The sequence below is a fragment of the Oncorhynchus keta genome, chromosome 27 (assembly GCF_023373465.1).
Source record: "Oncorhynchus keta strain PuntledgeMale-10-30-2019 chromosome 27, Oket_V2, whole genome shotgun sequence".
NCBI classification, from domain to species: Eukaryota; Metazoa; Chordata; class Actinopteri; order Salmoniformes; family Salmonidae; genus Oncorhynchus; species Oncorhynchus keta.
The window spans coordinates 5,786,021-5,812,001 of NC_068447.1; the positions used below are offsets into that span (position 1 = coordinate 5,786,021).

The 25,981-nt window shown below is 34.1% G+C and overlaps 1 protein-coding gene across 4 annotated transcripts in view; it reads left to right on the forward strand.

Moving 5' to 3' along the window:
* Positions 1–25,981, forward strand: part of lama5 (laminin, alpha 5) — a 418,234-nt gene that overhangs the window by 369,102 nt on the left and 23,151 nt on the right. For all 4 annotated transcript variants that reach the window (XM_052481312.1, XM_052481311.1, XM_052481313.1 and 1 more), the window contains 2 exons: positions 9,075–9,240; positions 21,836–21,970. In XM_052481312.1, the coding sequence (XP_052337272.1) occupies positions 9,075–9,240; positions 21,836–21,970 (301 nt within the window). The remainder of the gene's footprint in view (positions 1–9,074; positions 9,241–21,835; positions 21,971–25,981) is intronic.

Below are 25,981 nucleotides of genomic sequence, written 5' to 3' on the forward strand. Positions count from 1 at the left end.
ATCCCCCTATAAACCACTGTGTGTTGACTCCTGCATCTGGGAGCTATAGTGTCCATCCCCTATAAACCACTGTGTGTTGACTCCTGCATCAGGGAGCTATAGTGTCCATCCCCCTATAAACCACTGTGTGTTGACTCCTGCATCAGGGAGCTATAGTGTCCATCCCCTAACTCCTGCATCAGGGAGCTATAGTGTCCATCCCTAACTCCTGCATCAGGGAGCTATAGTGTCCATCCCCTAACTCCTGCATCAGGGAGCTATAGTGTCCATCCCCAAACTCCTGCATCAGTGAGCTATAGTGTCCATCCCCAACTCCTGCATCAGGGAGCTATAGTGTCCATCCCCTAACTCCTGCATCAGGGAGCTATAGTGTCCATCCCCAAACTCCTGCATCAGTGAGCTATAGTGTCCATCCCCTAACTCCTGCATCAGGGAGCTATAGTGTCCATCCCCTATAAACCACGTGTGTACTCCTGCATCAGGGAGCTATAGTGTCCATCCCCAACTCCTGCATCAGGGAGCTATAGTGTCCATCCCCTAACTCCTGCATCAGGGAGCTATAGTGTCCATCCCCTAACTCCTGCATCAGGGAGCTATAGTGTCCATCCCCCTAAACCACTGTGTGTTGACTCCTGCATCAGGGAGCTATAGTGTCCATCCCCCTATAAACCACCGTGTGTTGACTCCTGCATCAGGGAGCTATGTCCCCCAACTCCTGCATCAGGGAGCTATAGTGTCCATCCCCCTATAAACCACTGTGTGTTGACTCCTGCATCAGGGAGCTATAGTGTCCATCCCCCTATAAACCACTGTGTGTTGACTCCTGCATCAGGGAGCTATAGTGTCCATCCCTATAAACCACCATGTGTTGACTCCTGCATCAGGGAGCTATAGTGTCCATCCCCCTATAAACCACTGTGTGTTGACTCCTGCATCAGGGAGCTATAGTGTCCATCCCCCTATAAACCACTGTGTGTTGACTCCTGCATCAGGGAGCTATAGTGTCCATCCCCTAACTCCTGCATCAGGGAGCTATAGTGTCCATCCCCTATAAACCACTGTGTGTTGACTCCTGCATCAGGGAGCTATAGTGTCCATCCCCCTATAAACCACCATGTGTTGACTCCTGCATCAGGGAGCTATGAGTGTCCATCCCCCTATAAACCACCATGTGTTGACTCCTGCATCAGGGAGCTATAGTGTCCATCCCCCTATAAACCACCATGTGTTGACTCCTGCATCAGGGAGCTATAGTGTCCATCCCCCTATAAACTACCGTGTGTTGACTCCTGCATCAGGGAGCTATAGTGTCCATCCCCCTATAAACCACCATGTGTTGACTCCTGCATCAGGGAGCTATAGTGTCCATCCCTCTATAAACCACTGTGTGTTGACTCCTGCATCAGGGAGCTATAGTGTCCATCCCCCTATAAACCACCATGTGTTGACTCCTGCATCAGGGAGCTATAGTGTCCATCCCCCTATAAACTACCGTGTGTTGACTCCTGCATCAGGGAGCTATAGTGTCCATCCCCCTATAAACCACTGTGTGTTGACTCCTGCATCAGGGAGCTATAGTGTCCATCCCCTATAAACCACTGTGTGTTGACTCCTGCATCAGGGAGCTATAGTGTCCATCCCCTATAAACCACTGTGTGTTGACTCCTGCATCAGGGAGCTATAGTGTCCATCCCCTATAAACCACTGTGTGTTGACTCCTGCATCAGGGAGCTATAGTGTCCATCCCCTATAAACCACGTGTGTTGACTCCTGCATCAGGGAGCTATAGTGTCCATCCCCCTGTGTGTTGACTCCTGCATCAGGGAGCTATAGTGTCCATCCCCTATAAACCACCATGTGTTGACTCCTGCATCAGGGAGCTATAGTGTCCATCCCCTATAAACCAATGTGTGTTGACTCCTGCATCAGGGAGCTATAGTGTCCATCCCCCTATAAACCACCGTGTGTTGACTCCTGCATCAGGGAGCTATAGTGTCCATCCCCTATAAACCACTGTGTGTTGACTCCTGCATCAGGGAGCTATAGTGTCCATCCCCTATAAACCACTGTGTGTTGACTCCTGCATCAGGGAGCTATAGTGTCCATCCCCCTATAAACCACCGTGTGTTGACTCCTGCATCAGGGAGCTATAGTGTCCATCCCCCTATAAACCACTGTGTGTTGACTCCTGCATCAGGGAGCTATAGTGTCCATCCCCCTATAAACCAATGTGTGTTGACTCCTGCATCAGGGAGCTATAGTGTCCATCCCCTATAAACCACTGTGTGTTGACTCCTGCATCAGGGAGCTATAGTGTCCATCCCCTATAAACCACTGTGTGTTGACTCCTGCATCAGGGAGCTATAGTGTCCATCCCCTATAAACCACTGTGTGTTGACTCCTGCATCAGGGAGCTATAGTGTCCATCCCCTATAAACCACTGTGTGTTGACTCCTGCATCAGGGGCTATAGTGTCCATCCCCAACTCCTGCATCAGGGAGCTATAGTGTCCATCCCCTAACTCCTGCATCAGGGAGCTATAGTGTCCATCCCCCACTCCTGCATCAGGAGCTACCATCCCCAAACTCCTGCATCAGTGTATGTGTCCATCCCCAACTCCTGCATCAGGAGCTATAGTGTCCATCCCTAACTCCTGCATCAGGGAGCTATAGTGTCCATCCCCCTAAACTCCTGCATCAGTGAGCTATAGTGTCCATCCCCTAACTCCTGCATCAGGGAGCTATAGTGTCCATCCCCTATAAACCACGTGTGTTGACTCCTGCATCAGGGAGCTATGTGTCCATCCCCTAACTCCTGCATCAGGGAGCTATAGTGTCCATCCCCTAACTCCTGCATCAGGGAGCTATAGTGTCCATCCCTAACTCCTGCATCAGGGAGCTATAGTGTCCATCCCCCTATAAACCACTGTGTGTTGACTCCTGCATCAGGGAGCTATAGTGTCCATCCCCCTATAAACCACTGTGTGTTGACTCCTGCATCAGGGAGCTATAGTGTCCATCCCCCTATAAACCACCGTGTGTTGACTCCTGCATCAGGGAGCTATAGTGTCCATCCCCCTATAAACCACTGTGTGTTGACTCCTGCATCAGGGAGCTATAGTGTCCATCCCCCTAACTCCTGCATCAGGGAGCTATAGTGTCCATCCCCTATAAACCACTGTGTGTTGACTCCTGCATCAGGGAGCTATAGTGTCCATCCCCTATAAACCACTGTGTGTTGACTCCTGCATCAGGGAGCTATAGTGTCCATCCTCTATAAACCACCATGTGTTGACTCCTGCATCAGGGAGCTATAGTGTCCATCCCCCTATAAACCACGTGTGTTGACTCCTGCATCAGGGAGCTATAGTGTCCATCCCCTAACTCCTGCATCAGGGAGCTATAGTGTCCATCCCCCTATAAACCCCGTGTGTTGACTCCTGTATCAGGGAGCTATAGTGTCCATCCCCTATAAACCACCATGTGTTGACTCCTGCATCAGGGAGCTATAGTGTCCATCCCCCTGATAAACCACCGTGTGTTGACTCCTGCATCAGGGAGCTATAGTGTCCATCCCCCTATAAACCACTGTGTGTTGACTCCTGCATCAGGGAGCTATAGTGTCCATCCCCCTATAAACCACTGTGTGTTGACTCCTGCATCAGGGAGCTATAGTGTCCATCCCCTATAAACCACGTGTGTTGACTCCTGCATCAGGGAGCTATAGTGTCCATCCCCCTATAAACCACTGTGTGTTGACTCCTGTATCAGGGAGCTATAGTGTCCATCCCCCTATAAACCACCATGTGTTGACTCCTGCATCAGGGAGCTATAGTGTCCATCCCCCTATAAAACCACTGTGTGTTGACTCCTGCATCAGGGAGCTATAGTGTCCATCCCCTATAAACCACTGTGTGTTGACTCCTGCATCAGGGAGCTATAGTGTCCATCCCCTATAAACCACTGTGTGTTGACTCCTGCATCAGGGAGCTATAGTGTCCATCCCCCTATAAACCACTGTGTGTTGACTCCTGCATCAGGGAGCTATAGTGTCCATCCCCTATAAACCACTGTGTGTTGACTCCTGCATCAGGGAGCTATAGTGTCCATCCCCCTATAAACCACTGTGTGTTGACTCCTGCATCAGGGAGCTATAGTGTCCATCCCCTATAAACTACCGTGTGTTGACTCCTGCATCAGGGAGCTATAGTGTCCATCCCCTATAAACCACTGTGTGTTGACTCCTGCATCAGGGGGCTATAGTGTCCATCCCCCTATAAACCACCGTGTGTTGACTCCTGCATCAGGGAGCTATAGTGTCCATCCCCTATAAACCACTGTGTGTTGACTCCTGCATCAGGGAGCTATAGTGTCCATCCCCTAACTCCTGCATCAGGGAGCTATAGTGTCCATCCCCCTATAAACCACTGTGTGTCCTGCATCAGAGCTATAGTGTCCATCCCCTAACTCCCGCATCAGGGAGCTATAGTGTCCATCCCTATAAACCACCGTGTGTCTCCTGCATCAGGGAGCTATAATCCCCTATAAACCACTGTGTGTTGACTCCTGCATCAGGGAGCTATAGTGTCCATCCCCTATAAACCACTGTGTGTTGACTCCTGCATCAGGAGCTGTGTCCATCCCCTATAAACCACTGTGACTCCTGCATCAGGGAGCTATAGTGTCCATCCCCCTATAAACCACTGTGTGTTGACTCCTGCATCAGGGAGCTATAGTGTCCATCCCCTATAAACCACCGTGTGTTGACTCCTGCATCAGGGAGCTATAGTGTCCATCCCCCTATAAACCACTGTGTGTTGACTCCTGCATCATGGAGCTATAGTGTCCATCCCCCTATAAACCACTGTGTCAGTTGACTCCTGCATCAGGGAGCTATAGTGTCCATCCCCCTATAAACCACCATGTGTTGACTCCTGCATCAGGGAGCTATAGTGTCCATCCCCCTATAAACCACTGTGTGTTGACTCCTGCATCATGGAGCTATAGTGTCCATCCCCTATAAACCACTGTGTGTTGACTCCTGCATCAGGAGCTATAGTGTCCATCCCTCTATAAACCACTGTGTGTTGACTCCTGCATCAGGGAGCTATAGTGTCCATCCCCCTATAAACCACTGTGTGTTGACTCCTGCATCAGGGAGCTATAGTGTCCATCCCTCTATAAACCACTGTGTGTTGACTCCTGCATCAGGGAGCTATAGTGTCCATCCCCTATAAACCACTGTGTGTTGACTCCTGCATCAGGGAGCTATAGTGTCCATCCCCTATAAACCACTGTGTGTTGACTCCTGCATCAGGGAGCTATAGTGTCCATCCCCTGATAAACCACTGTGTGTTGACTCCTGTATCAGGGAGCTATAGTGTCCATCCCCTATAAACCACCATGTGTTGACTCCTGCATCAGGGAGCTATAGTGTCCATCCCCCTGATAAACCACCATGTGTTGACTCCTGTATCAGGGAGCTATAGTGTCCATCCCCTGATAAACCAACGTGTGTTGACTCCTGTATCAGGGAGCTATAGTGTCCATCCCTAACTCCTGCATCAGGGAGCTATAGTGTCCATCCCCCTATAAACCACTGTGTGTTGACTCCTGCATCAGGGAGCTATAGTGTCCATCCCCTATAAACCACTGTGTGTTGACTCCTGCATCAGGGAGCTATAGTGTCCATCCCCTATAAACCACTGTGTGTTGACTCCTGCATCAGGGAGCTATAGTGTCCATCCCCTATAAACCACTGTGTGTTGACTCCTGCATCAGGGAGCTATAGTGTCCATCCCCTATAAACCACCGTGTGTTGACTCCTGCATCAGGGAGCTATAGTGTCCATCCCCTATAAACCACTGTGTGTTGACTCCTGCATCAGGGAGCTATAGTGTCCATCCCCCTATAAACCACTGTGTGTTGACTCCTGCATCAGGGAGCTATAGTGTCCATCCCCTATAAAACCACCGTGTGTTGACTCCTGCATCAGGGAGCTATAGTGTCCATCCCCTATAAACCACTGTGTGTTGACTCCTGCATCATGGAGCTATAGTGTCCATCCCCTATAAACCACTGTGTGTTGACTCCTGCATCAGGGAGCTATAGTGTCCCTCCCCTATAAACCACTGTGTGTTGACTCCTGCATCAGGGAGCTATAGTGTCCATCCCCCTATAAACCACCATGTGTTGACTCCTGCATCAGGGAGCTATAGTGTCCCTCCCCTATAAACCACTGTGTGTTGACTCCTGCATCATGGAGCTATAGTGTCCATCCCCTATAAACCACTGTGTGTTGACTCCTGCATCAGGGAGCTATAGTGTCCATCCCTCTATAAACCACTGTGTGTTGACTCCTGCATCAGGGAGCTATAGTGTCCATCCCCCTATAAACCACTGTGTGTTGACTCCTGCATCAGGGAGCTATAGTGTCCATCCCTCTATAAACCACTGTGTGTTGACTCCTGCATCAGGGAGCTATAGTGTCCATCCCCTATAAACCACTGTGTGTTGACTCCTGCATCAGGGAGCTATAGTGTCCATCCCCCTATAAACCAACGTGTGTTGACTCCTGCATCAGGGAGCTATAGTGTCCATCCCCCTGATAAACCACCGTGTGTTGACTCCTGTATCAGGGAGCTATAGTGTCCATCCCCTATAAACCACCATGTGTTGACTCCTGCATCAGGGAGCTATAGTGTCCATCCCCCTGATAAACCACCATGTGTTGACTCCTGTATCAGGGAGCTATAGTGTCCATCCCCCCTGATAAACCAACGTGTGTTGACTCCTGTATCAGGGAGCTATAGTGTCCATCCCCTAACTCCTGCATCCAGGGAGCTATAGTGTCCATCCCTAACTCCTGCATCAGGGAGCTATAGTGTCCATCCCTAACTCCTGCATCAGGGAGCTATAGTGTCCATCCCCAAACTCCTGCATCAGGGAGCTATAGTGTCCATCCCCTATAAACCACCATGTGTTGACTCCTGCATCAGGGAGCTATAGTGTCCATCCCCTAACTCCTGCATTAAGGAGCTATAGTATCCATCCCCTAACTCCTGCATCAGGGAGCTATAGTGTCCATCCCCTATAAACCACTGTGTGTTGACTCCTGCATCAGGGAGCTATAGTGTCCATCCCCTATAGACCACCGTGTGTTGACTCCTGCATCAGGGAGCTATAGTGTCCATCCCTATAAACCACCGTGTGTTGACTCCTGCATCAGGGAGCTATAGTGTCCATCCCCCTATAAACCACTGTGTGTTGACTCCTGCATCAGGAGCTATAGTGTCCATCCCCTATAAACCACGTGTGTTGACTCCTGCATCTGGGAGCTATAGTGTCCATCCCCCTATAAACCACTGTGTGTTGACTCCTGCATCAGGGAGCTATAGTGTCCATCCCCCTATAAACCACTGTGTGTTGACTCCTGCATCAGGGAGCTATAGTGTCCATCCCCCTATAAACCACTGTGTGTTGACTCCTGTATCGGGAGCTATAGTGTCCATCCCCTATAAACCACTGTGTGTTGACTCCTGCATCAGGGAGCTATAGTGTCCATCCCCTATAAACCACCATGTGTTGACTCCTGCATCAGGGAGCTATAGTGTCCATCCCCTATAAACCACTGTGTGTTGACTCCTGCATCAGGGAGCTATAGTGTCCATCCCCCTATAAACCACCGTGTGTTGACTCCTGCATCAGGGAGCTATAGTGTCCATCCCCTATAAACCACTGTGTGTTGACTCCTGCATCAGGGAGCTATAGTGTCCATCCCCTATAAACCACCGTGTGTTGACTCCTGCATCAGGGAGCTATAGTGTCCATCCCCTATAAACCACTGTGTGTTGACTCCTGTATCAGGGAGCTATAGTGTCCATCCCCTATAAACCACCGTGTGTTGACTCCTGCATCAGGGAGCTATAGTGTCCATCCCCTATAAACCACTGTGTGTTGACTCCTGCATCAGGGAGCTATAGTGTCCATCCCCCTATAAACCACTGTGTGTTGACTCCTGCATCAGGGAGCTATAGTGTCCATCCCCCTATAAACCACTGTGTGTTGACTCCTGCATCAGGGAGCTATAGTGTCCATCCCCCTATAAACCACTGTGTGTTGACTCCTGCATCAGGGAGCTATAGTGTCCATCCCCTATAAACCACTGTGTGTTGACTCCTGCATCAGGGAGCTATAGTGTCCATCCTCTATAAACCACCATGTGTTGACTCCTGCATCAGGGAGCTATAGTGTCCATCCCCCTATAAACCACGTGTGTTGACTCCTGCATCAGGGAGCTATAGTGTCCATCCCCTAACTCCTGCATCAGGGAGCTATAGTGTCCATCCCCCTATAAACCACGTGTGTTGACTCCTGTATCAGGGAGCTATAGTGTCCATCCCCTATAAACCACTGTGTGTTGACTCCTGCATCAGGGAGCTATAGTGTCCATCCCCAAACTCCTGCATCAGTGAGCTATAGTGTCCATCCCCTAACTCCTGCATCAGGGAGCTATAGTGTCCATCCCCTAACTCCTGCATCAGGGAGCTATAGTGTCCATCCCCTAACTCCTGCATCAGGGAGCTATAGTGTCCATCCCCTAACTCCTGCATCAGGGAGCTATAGTGTCCATCCCCTAACTCCTGCATCAGTGAGCTATAGTGTCCATCCCCTACAAAAAGCTGATCTTATCATTTGCTGTCTACACTCTTAGAACAAAGGGTTCCAAAAGGATTCTTCAGCTGTCCCCATAGGAGAACCCTTTTGGGTTCAGGGTAGAACCATTTTGGGTTCCAGGTGGAACCATTTTGGGTTCCAGGTAGAACCATTTTGGGTTCCTGGTAGAACCCTGTGTGGAAACGGTTCTACATGGAACCAAAGGCAGTTCTTCGAAGGGTTCTCCGACGAGGACAGCCCGAAGAACCCTTTATTGTTCTAGATAGCACCTTATTTTCCAAAGAGTGTACGGTTTAGTTCACAGTCAGGTAGCAAAACCAATGTACAACAATTGTCCGTGAATATTGTGCTGTTGTTTTTGCCGTGTTCGTGACGCGTGTGTTTACCTCTGTCCGTCAGAGCGAAGCCGGTGTTGACGCAGCAGTGGGTGAACGACGCGGCCTACTTTGACGGGACGGGTTACGCCGAGGTCACCTTCAAGGAGGATGCAGGGAAGATGCAGCGCTTTGAACAGGAAGTTAAACTGATGAGTCACAACGGCATCCTGCTCATGCTCCTCAGCCAGGTCAGAGGTCACGCTAAACATGTGTTCTCAGTGTTCAACCACTGGATATGTTGTGATGAACTATTCAGAGGAGAAAACTATCTTTACACACACGGTACTTCTGTCTGCAAAGAACGGCTGTGTCCCATAGGCTGTTACCGCTCTTAGTATCATACTATAATATAACTACTATAATATAACTACTGGCTGTTACCGCTCTTAGTATCATACTATAATATAACTACTATAATATAACTACTATAATATAACTACTATAATATAACTACTATAATATAACTGCTATAATATAATGTTACCGCTCTTAGTATCATACTATAATATAACTACTATAATATAACTACTATAATATAACTACTATAATATAACTACTATAATATAACTGCTATAATATAACTACTATAATATAACTACTATAATATAACTACTATAATATAACTACTATAATATAACTACTATAATATAACTACTATAATATAACTACTATAATATAACTACTATAATATAACTACTATAATATAACTACTATAATATAACTACTATAATATAACTACTATAATATAACTACTATAATATAACTACTATAATATAACTACTATAATATAACTACTATAATATAACTACTATAATATAACTACTATAATATAACTGCTATAATATAACTACTATAATATAACTACTATAATATAACTACTATAATATAACTACTATAATATAACTACTATAATATAACTACTATAATATAACTACTATAATATAACTACTATAATATAACTACTATAATATAACTACTATAATATAACTACTATAATATAACTACTATAATATAACTACTATAATATAACTACTATAATATAACTACTATAATATAACTACTATAATATAACTACTATAATATAACTACTATAATATAACTGCTGGCTGTTACCGCTCTTAGTATCATACTATAATATAACTACTATAATATAACTACTATAATATAACTACTATAATATAACTACTATAATATAACTACTATAATATAACTGCTGGCTGTTTACCGCTCTTAGTATCATACTATAATATAACTGCTATAATATAATTACTATAATATAACTACTATAATATAACTACTATAATATAACTACTATAATATAACTACTGGCTGTTACCGCTCTTAGTATCATACTATAATATAACTACTATAATATAACTACTATAATATAACTACTATAATATAACTACTATAATATAACTACTATAATATAACTACTATAATATAACTACTGGCTGTTACCGCTCTTAGTATCATACTATAATATAACTACTATAATATAACTACTATAATATAACTACTATAATATAACTACTATAATATAACTACTATAATATAACTACTATAATATAACTACTATAATATAACTACTATAATATAACTACTATAATATAACTACTATAATATAACTACTATAATATAACTACTATAATATAACTACTATAATATAACTACTATAATATAACTACTATAATATAACTACTATAATATAACTGCTATAATATAACTACTATAATATAACTACTATAATATAACTACTATAATATAACTACTATAATATAACTGCTATAATATAACTACTATAATATAACTACTATAATATAACTACTATAATATAACTACTATAATATAACTACTATAATATAACTACTATAATATAATATAATATAACTACTATAATATAACTACTATAATATAACTACTATAATATAACTACTATAATATAACTACTATAATATAACTACTATAATATAACTACTATAATATAACTACTATAATATAACTACTATAATATAACTACTATAATATAACTACTATAATATAACTACTATAATATAACTACTGGCTGTTACCGCTCTTAGTATCATACTATAATATAACTACTGGCTGTTACCGCTCTTAGTATCATACTATAATATAACTACTATAATATAACTAGTATAATATAACTACTATAATATAACTACTATAATATAACTACTATAATATAACTACTATAATATAACTACTATAATATAACTACTATAATATAACTACTATAATATAACTACTATAATATAACTACTATAATATAACTACTATAATATAACTACTATAATATAACTACTATAATATAACTACTATAATATAACTACTATAATATAACTACTATAATATAACTACTATAATATAACTACTATAATATAACTACTATAATATAACTACTATAATATAACTACTATAATATAACTACTATAATATAACTACTATAATATAACTACTATAATATAACTACTATAATATAACTACTATAATATAACTACTATAATATAACTACTATAATATAACTACTATAATATAACTACTATAATATAACTGCTATAATATAACTACTATAATATAACTACTATAATATAACTACTATAATATAACTACTATAATATAACTACTATAATATAACTACTATAATATAACTACTATAATATAACTACTATAATATAACTACTATAATATAACTACTGGCTGTTACCGCTCTTAGTATCATACTATAATATAACTACTGGCTGTTACCGCTCTTAGTATCATACTATAATATAACTACTGGCTGTTACCGCTCTTAGTATCATACTATAATATAACTACTGGCTGTTAACGCTCTTAGTATCATACTATAATATAACTACTGGCTGTTAACGCTCTTAGTATCATACTATAATATAACTACTGGCTGTTAACGCTCTTAGTATCATACTATAATATAACTACTATAATATAACTACTATAATATAACTACTGGCTGTTAACGCTCTTAGTATCATACTATAATATAACTACTATAATATAACTACTATAATATAACTACTATAATATAACTACTGGCTGTTAACGCTCTTAGTATCATACTATAATATAACTACTGGCTGTTAACGCTCTTAGTATCATACTATAATATAACTACTGGCTGTTAACGCTCTTAGTATCATACTATAATATAACTACTGGCTGTTAACGCTCTTAGTATCATACTATAATATAACTACTATAATATAACTACTATAATATAACTACTGGCTGTTACCGCTCTTAGTATCATACTATAATATAACTACTGGCTGTTACCGCTCTTAGTATCATACTATAATATAACTACTGGCTGTTACCGCTCTTAGTATCATACTATAATATAACTACTGGCTGTTACCGCTCTTAGTATCATACTATAATATAACTACTATAATATAACTACTATAATATAACTACTATAATATAACTACTATAATATAACTACTATAATATAACTACTATAATATAACTACTATAATATAACTACTATAATATAACTACTATAATATAACTACTATAATATAACTACTATAATATAACTACTATAATATAACTACTATAATATAACTACTATAATATAACTACTATAATATAACTACTATAATATAACTACTGGCTGTTACCTCTCTTAGTATCATACTATAATATAACTACTATAATATAACTACTATAATATAACTACTATAATATAACTACTATAATATAACTACTATAATATAACTACTATAATATAACTACTATAATATAACTGCTGGCTGTTACCGCTCTTAGTATCATACTATAATATAACTACTATAATATAACTACTATAATATAACTACTATAATATAACTACTATAATATAACTACTATAATATAACTACTATAATATAACTACTATAATATAACTACTATAATATAACTACTATAATATAACTACTATAATATAACTACTATAATATAACTACTATAATATAACTACTATAATATAACTACTATAATATAACTACTATAATATAACTACTATAATATAACTACTATAATATAACTACTATAATATAACTACTATAATATAACTACTATAATATAACTACTATAATATAACTACTATAATATAACTACTATAATATAACTACTATAATATAACTACTATAATATAACTACTATAATATAACTACTATAATATAACTACTATAATATAACTACTATAATATAACTACTATAATATAACTACTATAATATAACTACTATAATATAACTACTATAATATAACTACTATAAATATAACTACTATAATATAACTACTATAATATAACTACTATAATATAACTACTATAATATAACTACTATAATATATAACTACTATAATATAACTGCTATAATATAACTACTATAATATAACTACTATAATATAACTACTATAATATAACTACTATAATATAACTACTATAATATAACTACTATAATATAACTGCTATAATATAACTACTATAATATCATACTATAATATAACTACTATAATATAACTACTATAATATAACTACTATAATATAACTACTATAATATAACTACTATAATATAACTGCTGGCTGTTTACCGCTCTTAGTATCATACTATAATATAACTGCTATAATATAATTACTATAATATAACTACTATAATATAACTACTATAATATAACTACTATAATATAACTACTGGCTGTTACCGCTCTTAGTATCATACTATAATATAACTACTATAATATAACTACTATAATATAACTACTATAATATAACTACTATAATATAACTACTATAATATAACTACTATAATATAACTACTATAATATAACTACTTATAATATAATACTATAATATAACTACTATAATATAACTACTATAATATAACTACTATAATATAACTACTATAATATAACTACTATAATATAACTACTATAATATAACTACTATAATATAACTACTATAATATAACTACTATAATATAACTACTATAATATAACTACTATAATATAACTACTATAATATAACTACTATAATATAACTACTATAATATAACTACTATAATATAACTACTATAATATAACTACTATAATATAACTACTATAATATAACTACTATAATATAACTACTATAATATAACTACTATAATATAACTACTATAATATAACTACTATAATATAACTACTATAATATAACTACTATAATATAACTACTATAATATAACTACTATAATATAACTACTATAATATAACTACTATAATATAACTACTATAATATAACTACTATAATATAACTACTATAATATAACTACTATAATATAACTACTATAATATAACTACTATAATATAACTACTATAATATAACTACTATAATATAACTACTATAATATAACTACTATAATATAACTACTATAATATAACTACTATAATATAACTACTATAATATAACTACTCACAATATAACTGGCTGTTAAAACCGCTCTTAGTATCATACTATAATATAACTACTATAATATAACTAATTACTACTATAATATCATACTATAATATAACTACTATAATATAACTACTATAATATAACTACTATAATATAACTACTATAATATAACTACTATAATATAACTACTATAATATAACTACTATAATATAACTACTATAATATAACTACTATAATATAACTACTATAATATAACTACTATAATATAACTACTATAATATAACTGCTATAATATAACTACTATAATATAACTACTATAATATAACTACTATAATATAACTACTATAATATAACTACTATAATATAACTACTATAATATAACTACTATAATATAATATAACTATAATATAACTACTATAATATAACTACTATAATATAACTACTATAATATAACTACTATAATATAACTACTATAATATAACTGCTATAATATAACTGCTATAATATAACTACTATAATATAACTACTATAATATAACTACTATAATATAACTACTATAATATAACTACTATAATATAACTACTATAATATAACTACTATAATATAACTACTATAATATAACTACTATAATATAACTACTATAATATAACTACTATAGTATCATACTATAATATAACTACTGGCTGTTAACGCTCTTAGTATCATACTATAATATAACTACTGGCTGTTAACGCTCTTAGTATCATACTATAATATAACTACTGGCTGTTAACGCTCTTAGTATCATACTATAATATAACTACTGGCTGTTAACGCTCTTAGTATCATACTATAATATAACTACTGGCTGTTAACGCTCTTAGTATCATACTATAATATAACTACTATAATATAACTACTATAATATAACTACTGGCTGTTAACGCTCTTAGTATCATACTATAATATAACTACTATAATATAACTACTATAATATAACTACTATAATATAACTACTGGCTGTTAACGCTCTTAGTATCATACTATAATATAACTACTGGCTGTTAACGCTCTTAGTATCATACTATAATATAACTACTGGCTGTTAACGCTCTTAGTATCATACTATAATATAACTACTGGCTGTAATATACTACTCTTAGTATCATACTATAATATAACTACTATAATATAACTACTATAATATAACTACTGGCTGTTAACGCTCTTAGTATCATACTATAATATAACTACTGGCTGTTAACGCTCTATAGTATCATACTATAATATAACTACTGGCTGTTAACTACTATAATATAACTACTATAATATAACTACTATAATATAACTACTATAATATAACTACTATAATATAACTACTATAATATAACTACTATAATATAACTACTTACCGCTCTTAGTATCATACTATAATATAACTACTATAAATATAACTACTATAATATAACTACTATAATATAACTACTATAATATAACTACTATAATATAACTACTATAATATAACTACTATAATATAACTACTATAATATAACTACTATAATATAACTACTGGCTGTTAATAGTATCATACTATAATATAACTACTATAATATAACTACTATAATATAACTACTATAATATAACTACTATAATATAACTACTATAATATAACTACTATAATATAACTACTATAATATAACTATAATATAACTATAATATAACTACTATAATATAACTACTATAATATAACTACTGGCTGTTACCTCTCTTAGTATCATACTATAATATAACTACTATAAATATAACTACTATAATATAACTACTATAATATAACTATATAATATAACTATAATATAACTACTATAATATAACTACTATAATATAACTACTATAATATAACTACTATAATATAACTACTATAATATAACTAACTACTATAATATAACTACTATAATATAACTACTATAAATATAACTACTATAATATAACTACTATAATATAACTACTGGCTGTTAACGCTCTTAGTATCATACTATAATATAACTACTATAATATAACTACTATAATATACTATAATATAACTACTATAATATAACTACTATAATATAACTACTATAATATAACTACTATAATATAACTGCTATAATATAACTACTATAATATAACTACTATAATATAACTACTATAATATAACTACTGGCTGTTACCGCTCTTAGTATCATACTATAATATAACTACTATAATATAACTACTATAATATAACTACTATAATATAACTACTATAATATAACTACTATAATATAACTACTATAATATAACTACTATAATATAACTACTATAATATAACTGCTATAATATAACTACTATAATATAACTACTATAATATAACTGGCTATAATATAACTACTATAATATCATACTATAATATAACTACTATAATATAACTACTATAATATAACTACTATAATATAACTACTTATATCATATAACTACTATAATATAACTACTATAATATAACTACTATAATATAACTACTATAATATAACTACTATAATATAACTACTATAATATAACTACTATAATATAACTACTATAATATAACTACTATAATATAACTACTATAATATAACTACTGGCTGTTAACGCTCTTAGTATCACTACTATAATATAACTACTATGTTATAACTACTTAGTATAACTATAATATAACTACTATAATATAACTACTATAATATAACTACTATAATATAACTACTGGCTAATATAACTACTATAATATAACTACTATAATATAACTACTATAATATAACTAATATAACTACTATAATATAACTACTATAATATAACTACTATAATATAACTACTATAATATAACTACTATAATATAACTACTATAATATAACTACTATAATATAACTACTATAATATAACTACTATAATATAACTACTATAATATAACTACTATAATATAACTACTATAATATAACTACTATAATATAACTACTATAATATAACTACTATAATATAACTACTATAATATAACTACTATAATATAACTACTATAATATAACTACTATAATATAACTACTATAATATAACTACTATAATATAATACTATAATATAACTACTGGCTAATATAACTACTATAATATAACTACTATAATATAACTACTATAATATAACTACTATAATATAACTACTATAATATAACTACTATAATATAACTACTATAATATAACTACTATAATATAACTACTATAATATAACTACTATAATATAACTACTGGCTGTTAACGCTCTTAGTATCATACTATAATATAACTACTATAATATAACGCTCTATAATATAACTAATATAACTACTGGCTTAATCTTAGTATACTATAATATAACTACTATAATATAACTACTATAATATAACTACTATAATATAACTACTATAATATAACTACTATAATATAACTACTATAATATAACTACTATAATATAACTACTATAATATAACTACTATAATATAACTACTGGCTGTTAACGCTCTTAGTATCATACTATAATATAACTACTATAACTACTATATAATCTATACTATAATATAACTACTGGCTGTTAACGCTCTTAGTATCATACTATAATATAACTACTGGCTGTTAATATAGTATCATACTATAATATAACTACTGGCTAATATAACTACTATAATATAACTACTATAATATAACTACTATAATATAACTCTATAATATAACTATAATATAACTGGCTATACTATAATATAACTACTATAATATAACTACTATAATATAACTACTGGCTGTATAACTACTATAATATAACTACTGGCTACTATAATATAACTACTATAATATAACTACTATAATATAACTACTATAATATAACTACTATAATATAACTACTATAATATAACTACTATAATATAACTACTATAATATAACTACTATAATATAACTACTGGCTGTTATCTTATAATATAACTACTATAATATAACTACTATAATATAACTACTATAATATAACTACTATAATATAACTACTATAATATAACTACTATAATATAACTACTATAATATAACTACTATAATATAACTACTATAATATAACTACTATAATATAACTACTATAATATAACTACTGGCTGTTACCGCTCTTAGTATCATACTATAATATAACTACTGGCTGTTACCGCTCTTAGTATCATACTATAATATAACTACTGGCTGTTAACGCTCTTAGTATCATACTATAATATAACTACTATAATATATAATATAACTACTAATATAATACTATAATATAACTACTGGCTGTTAACCGCTCTTAGTATCATACTATAATATAACTACTATAATATAACTACTATAATATAACTACTATAATATAACTACTATAATATAACTACTATAATATAACTACTATAATATAACTACTATAATATAACGCTACTATAATATAACTACTATAATATAACTACTATAATATAACTACTATAATATAACTACTATAATATAACTACTATAATATAACTACTGGCTACTATAGTATCATACTATAATAACTACTATAAACGCTAGTATCATACTATAATATAACTACTGGCTGTTAATATAGTATCATACTATAATATAACTACTGGCTGTTAACGCTAGTATCATACTATAATATAACTACTATAATTAACGCTACTATAGTATCATACTATAATATAACTACTATAATATAACTACTATAATATAACTACTATAATATAACTACTATAATATAACTACTATAATATAACTACTGGCTGTTACTATAATATAACTGGCTGTACTATAATATAACTAACTATGGCTGTTAACGCTCTTAGTATCATACTATAATATAACTACTGGCTGTTAATACTATAATATAACTACTGTACCGCTCATAATATAACTACTATAATAACTATAATATAACTACTATAATATAACTACTATAATATAACTACTATAATATAACTACTATAATATAACTACTGGCTGTTAACGCTAACATGCTATAATATAACTACTAGTATAATATAACTACTATAATATAACTACTAAATATAACTACTATAATATAACTACTATAATATAACTACTATAATATAACTACTATAATATAACTACTATAATATAACTACTATAATATAACTACTGGCTGTTACCGCTCTTAGTATCATACTATAATATAACTACTATAATATAACTACTATAATATAACTACTATAATATAACTACTATAATATAACTACTATAATATAACTACTATAATATAACTACTATAATATAACTACTATAATATAACTACTATAATATAACTACTATAATATAACTACTATAATATAACTACTATAATATAACTACTATAATATAACTACTATATATATAACTACTATAATATAACTACTATAATTAATATATAACATACTATAATATAACTACTATAATATAACTACTATAATATAACTACTATAATATAACTACTATAATATAATATAACTACTATAATATCTACTATAATATAACTACTATAATATAACTACTATAATATAACTACTATAATATAACTACTATAATATAACTACTATAATATAACTACTATAATATAACTACTATAATATAACTACTATAATATAACTACTATAATATAACTACTATAATATAACTATAATATAACTATAATATAACTACTATAATATAACTACTATAATATAATAATATAACTACTAATAATATAACTACTATAATATAACTACTATAATATAACTACTATAATATAACTACTATAATTAACCTATAATATAACTATAGTATAACTACTATAATATAACTACTATAATATAACTACTATAATATAACTACTATAATATAATAATATAACTACTATAATATAACTACTATAATATAACTACTATAATATAACTACTATAATATAACTACTATAATATAACTACTATAATATAACTACTATAATATAACTACTATAATATAACTACTATAATATAACTACTATAATATAACTACTATAATATAACTACTATAATATAACTACTATAATATAACTACTATAATAACTACTATAATATAACTACTATAATATAACTACTATAATATAACTACTATAATATAACTACTATAATATAACTACTATAATAACTATAAATATAACTATATAATATAACTACTATGTTAACTCTTAGTATCATACTATAATATAACTACTATAATATAACTACTATAATATAACTACTATAATATAACTACTATAATATAACTACTATAATATAACTACTATAATATAACTACTATAATATAACTACTATAATATAACTACTATAATATAACTACTATAATATAACTACTATAATATAACTACTATAATATAACTACTATAATATAACTACTATAATATAACTACTATAATATAACTACTATAATATAACTACTATAATATAACTACTATAATATAACTACTATAATATAACTACTATAATATAACTACTATAATATAACTACTATAATATAACTACTATAATATAACTACTATAATATAACTATAATATAACTACTATAATATAACTACTATAATATAACTACTATAATATAACTACTATAATATAACTACTATAATATAACTACTATAATATAACTACTATAATATAACTACTATAATATAACTACTATAATATAACTACTATAATATAACTACTATAACTATATAACTACTATAATATAACTACTATAATATAACTACTATAATATAACTACTGGCTGTTACCTGCTCTTAGTATCATACTATAATATAACTACTATAATATAACTACTATAATATAACTACTATAATATAACTACTATAATATAACTACTGGCTGTTACCGCTCTTAGTATCATACTTTAAGGACAAATTCTTATTTATAATGACGGCCTACCCCGGCCAGCTTCCTGTTTTAACCTACCCCGGCCAGCTTCCTGTTTTAACCTACCCCGGCCAGCTTCCTGTTTTAACCTACCCCGGCCAGCTTCCTGTTTTAACCTACCCCGGCCAGCTTCCTGTTTTAACCTACCCCGGCCAGCTTCCTGTTTTAACCTACCCCGGCCAAATCCAGACGATGCTGGGCCAATTGATACCTTGTTGGTGTCCTGTTTTAACCTGTCTGTGTATTGATGCCCCGTAGCTTCCTGTTTTAACCTACCTGTGTGGTGTGTAGCTTCCTGTTTTAACCTACCTGTGTGGTGTGTAGCTTCCTGTTTTAAAACCTGTCTGTGCATTGATGCCCTGTAGCTTCCTGTTTTAACCTGTCTGTGTATTTGACCCAATCAGGAGAAGTTCCTGAGCTTGGCGGTGCGTCAGGGACGTCTCAGGGTCTTCTATGACGTCACTGGTTCTCTACAGGAGCTGGAGCCTAAAGACCCAAACTCACCTTACCTCAAGATCAGCGACGCTGACCCCAAATCTGTAAGAAACATTCAACTGTTGCTTTAAGTTCATACTGTACATTATACATTATACTGTAGCTAGTGTTAAAGACTCTGTAAGGACACTGACATTAAAGTTAGTGTAAACATACATGCAGTATGATTCATGCAGTAGGATGCATGCAGTAGTATACATGCAGTAGGATGCAGTCGCTCTGGATAAGAGCGTCTGCTAAATGACTTAAATGTAAATGTAATGTAAATGTAATACATGCAGTAGGATACATGCAGTAGGATACACGTAGTATGATATATGCAGTAGGATACATGAAGTAGTATACATGCAGTAGGATACATTCAGTATAATACATTCAGTAGGATACATGCAGTAGTATACACGCAGTAGGATACATGAAGTAGTATACATGCAGTAGTATACACGTAGTATGATATATGCAGTAGGATACATGAAGTAGTATACATGCAGTAGGATACATGCAGTAGGATACATGCAGTAGGATACATGCAGTAGGATACATGCAGTAGGATACATGCAGTAGGATACATGCAGTAGGATACATGCAGTAGGATACATGCAGTAGGATACATGCAGTAGGATACATGCAGTAGGATACATGCAGTAGGATACATGCAGTAGGATACATGCAGTAGGATACATGCAGTAGGATACATTCAGTAGGATACATGCAGTAGGATACATGCAGTAGGATACATGCAGTAGGATACATGCAGTAGGATACATGCAGTAGGATACATGCAGTAGGATACATGCAGTAGGATACATGCAGTAGGATACATTCAGTAGGATACATGCAGTAGGATACATGCAGTAGGATACATGCAGTAGGATACATGAAGTAGGATACATGCAGTAGGATACATGCAGTAGGATACATGCAGTAGGATACATGCAGTAGGATACATGCAGTAGGATACATGCAGTAGGAGTAGGATACATGGATACATGCAGTAGGATACATTCAGTAGGATAGCAGTAGTATAGGATACATGCAGTAGGATACATGCAGTAGGATACATGCAGGATTGGATACATGCAGTAGGATACATGCAGTAGTATACATGCAGTAGGATACATGCAGTAGGATACATGCAGTTGGATACATGCAGTGTGCTGGTACATGCAGTAGGATACATAGGTAGTGCTGGTATACATGCAGTAGGGTACATGCAGTAGGATACATGCAGTAGTAGTAGGTAGTGGTAGTGCTGCAGTAGGATACATGCAGTAGGATACATGCAGTAGGATACAAGTAGTAAGTAGGTATGTGGTGGTACATAGTAAGTAGGTAGTGTGGTGGTACAACAAGTAGTAAGTAGGTAGTGTGCTGGTACAACAAGTGTAGTAGGATGTGCTGGTACAACAAGTAGTAAGTAGGTAGTGTGCAGTACAACAAGTATACATAGGTAGTGTGGATACATGTAAGTAGGTAGTGTGGTGGTACAACAAGTAGTAAGTAGGTAGTGTGCTGGTACACATGTAGTAGGTAGTGTGCAAGTAGGTACACATGTAAGTAGGATGTGGTGCAGTAGTAAGTAGGTATGTGCTGGATACAAGTAGTAAGTAGGTAGTGTGCATACAACAAGTAGTAAGTAGGTAGTGTGTTGGTACAACAAGTAGTAAGTAGGTAGTGTGCTGGTACATGCAAGTAGTAAGTAGGTAGTGTGCTGGTACAACAAGTAGTAAGTAGGTAGTGTGCAGGTAGGAACATAGTAGTAGGTACAACAAGCAGTAGGATACAACAAGTAGTAAGTAGTAGTGTGCTGGTACAACAAGTAGTAAGTAGGTAGTGTGGTGGTACAACAAGTAGTAAGTAGGTAGTGTGCTGGTACAACAAGTAGTAAGTAGGTAGTGTGGTGGTACAACAAGTAGTAAGTAGGTAGTGTGGTGGTACAACAAGTAGTAAGTAGGTAGTGTGCTGGTACAACAAGTAGTAAGTAGGTAGTGTGGTGGTACAACAAGTAGTAAGTAGGTAGTGTGCTGGTACAACAAGTAGTAAGTAGGTAGTGTGCTGGTACAACAAGTAGTAAGTAGGTAGTGTGCTGGTACAACAAGTAGTAAGTAGGTAGTGTGGTGGTACAACAAGTAGTAAGTAGGTAGTGTGCTGGTACAACAAGTAGTAAGTAGGTAGTGTGCTGGTACAACAAGTAGTAAGTAGGTAGTGTGCTGGTACAACAAGTAGTAAGTAGGTAGTGTGGTGGTACAACAAGTAGTAAGTAGGTAGTGTGCTGGTACAACAAGTAGTAAGTAGGTAGTGTGCTGGTACAACAAGTAGTAAGTAGGTAGTGTAGTGGTACAACAAGTAGTTAGTAGGTAGTGTGCTGGTACAACAAGTAGTAAGTAGGTAGTGTGCTGGTACAACAAGTAGTAAGTAGGTAGTGTGCTGGTACAACAAGTAGTAAGTAGGTAGTGTGGTGGTACAACAAGTAGTAAGTAGGTAGTGTGCTGGTACAACAAGTAGTAAGTAGGTAGTGTGCTGGTACAACAAGTAGTAAGTAGGTAGTGTGCTGGTACAACAAGTAGTAAGTAGGTAGTGTGCTGGTACAACAAGTAGTAAGTAGGTAGTGTGCTGGTACAACAAGTAGTAAGTAGGTAGTGTGCTGGTACAACAAGTAGTAAGTAGGTAGTGTGCTGGTACAACAAGTAGTAAGTAGGTAGTGTGCTGGTACAACAAGTAGTAAGTAGGTAGTGTGGTGGTACAACAAGTAGTAAGTAGGTAGTGTGCTGGTACAACAAGTAGTAAGTAGGTAGTGTGGTGGTACAACAAGTAGTAAGTAGGTAGTGTGCTGGTACAACAAGTAGTAACAACAAGTAGGTAGTGTGCTGGTACAACAAGTAGTAAGTAGGTAGTGTGCTGGTACAACAAGTAGTAAGTAGGTAGTGTGCTGGTACAACAAGTAGTAAGTAGGTAGTGTGCTGGTACAACAAGTAGTAAGTAGGTAGTGTGCTGGTACAACAAGTAGTAAGTAGGTAGTGTGCTGGTACAACAAGTAGTTAGTAGGTACAACAAGTGTGTGGTACAACAAGTAGTAAGTAGGTAGTGTGGTGGTACAACAAGTAGTAAGTAGGTAGTGTGCTGGTACAACAAGTAGTAAGTAGGTAGTGTGCTGGTACAACAAGTAGTAAGTAGGTAGTGTGCTGGTACAACAAGTAGTAAGTAGGTAGTGTGCTGGTACAACAAGTAGTAAGTAGGTAGTGTGCTGGTACAACAAGTAGTAAGTAGGTAGTGTGCTGGTACAACAAGTAGTAAGTAGGTAGTGTGGTGGTACAACAAGTAGTAAGTAGGTAGTGTGCTGGTACAACAAGTAGTAAGTAGGTAGTGTGCTGGTACAACAAGTAGTAAGTAGGTAGTGTGCTGGTACAACAAGTAGTAAGTAGGTAGTGTGCTGTGTGCTGGTACAACAAGTAGTAAGTAGGTAGTGTGCTGGTACAACAAGTAGTAAGTAGGTAGTGTGCTGGTACAACAAGTAGTAAGTAGGTAGTGTGCTGGTACAACAAGTAGTAAGTAGGTAGTGTGCTGGTACAACAAGTAGTAAGTAGGTAGTGTGTGCTGGTACAACAAGTAGTAAGTAGGTAGTGTGCTGGTACAACAAGTAGTAAGTAGGTAGTGTGGTACAACAAGTGGTACAACAAGTAGTAAGTAGGTAGTGTGCTGGTACAACAAGTAGTAAGTAGGTAGTGTGCTGGTACAACAAGTAGTAAGTAGGTAGTGTGCTGGTACAACAAGTAGTAAGTAGGTAGTGTGCTGGTACAACAAGTAGTAAGTAGGTAGTGTGCTGGTACAACAAGTAGTAAGTAGGTAGTGTGCTGGTACAACAAGTAGTAAGTAGGTAGTGTGCTGGTACAACAAGTAGTTAGTAGGTAGTGTGCTGGTACAACAAGTAGTAAGTAGGTAGTGTGCTGGTACAACAAGTAGTAAGTAGGTAGTGTGCTGGTACAACAAGTAGTAAGTAGGTAGTGTGCTGGTACAACAAGTAGTAAGTAGGTAGTGTGCTGGTACAACAAGTAGTA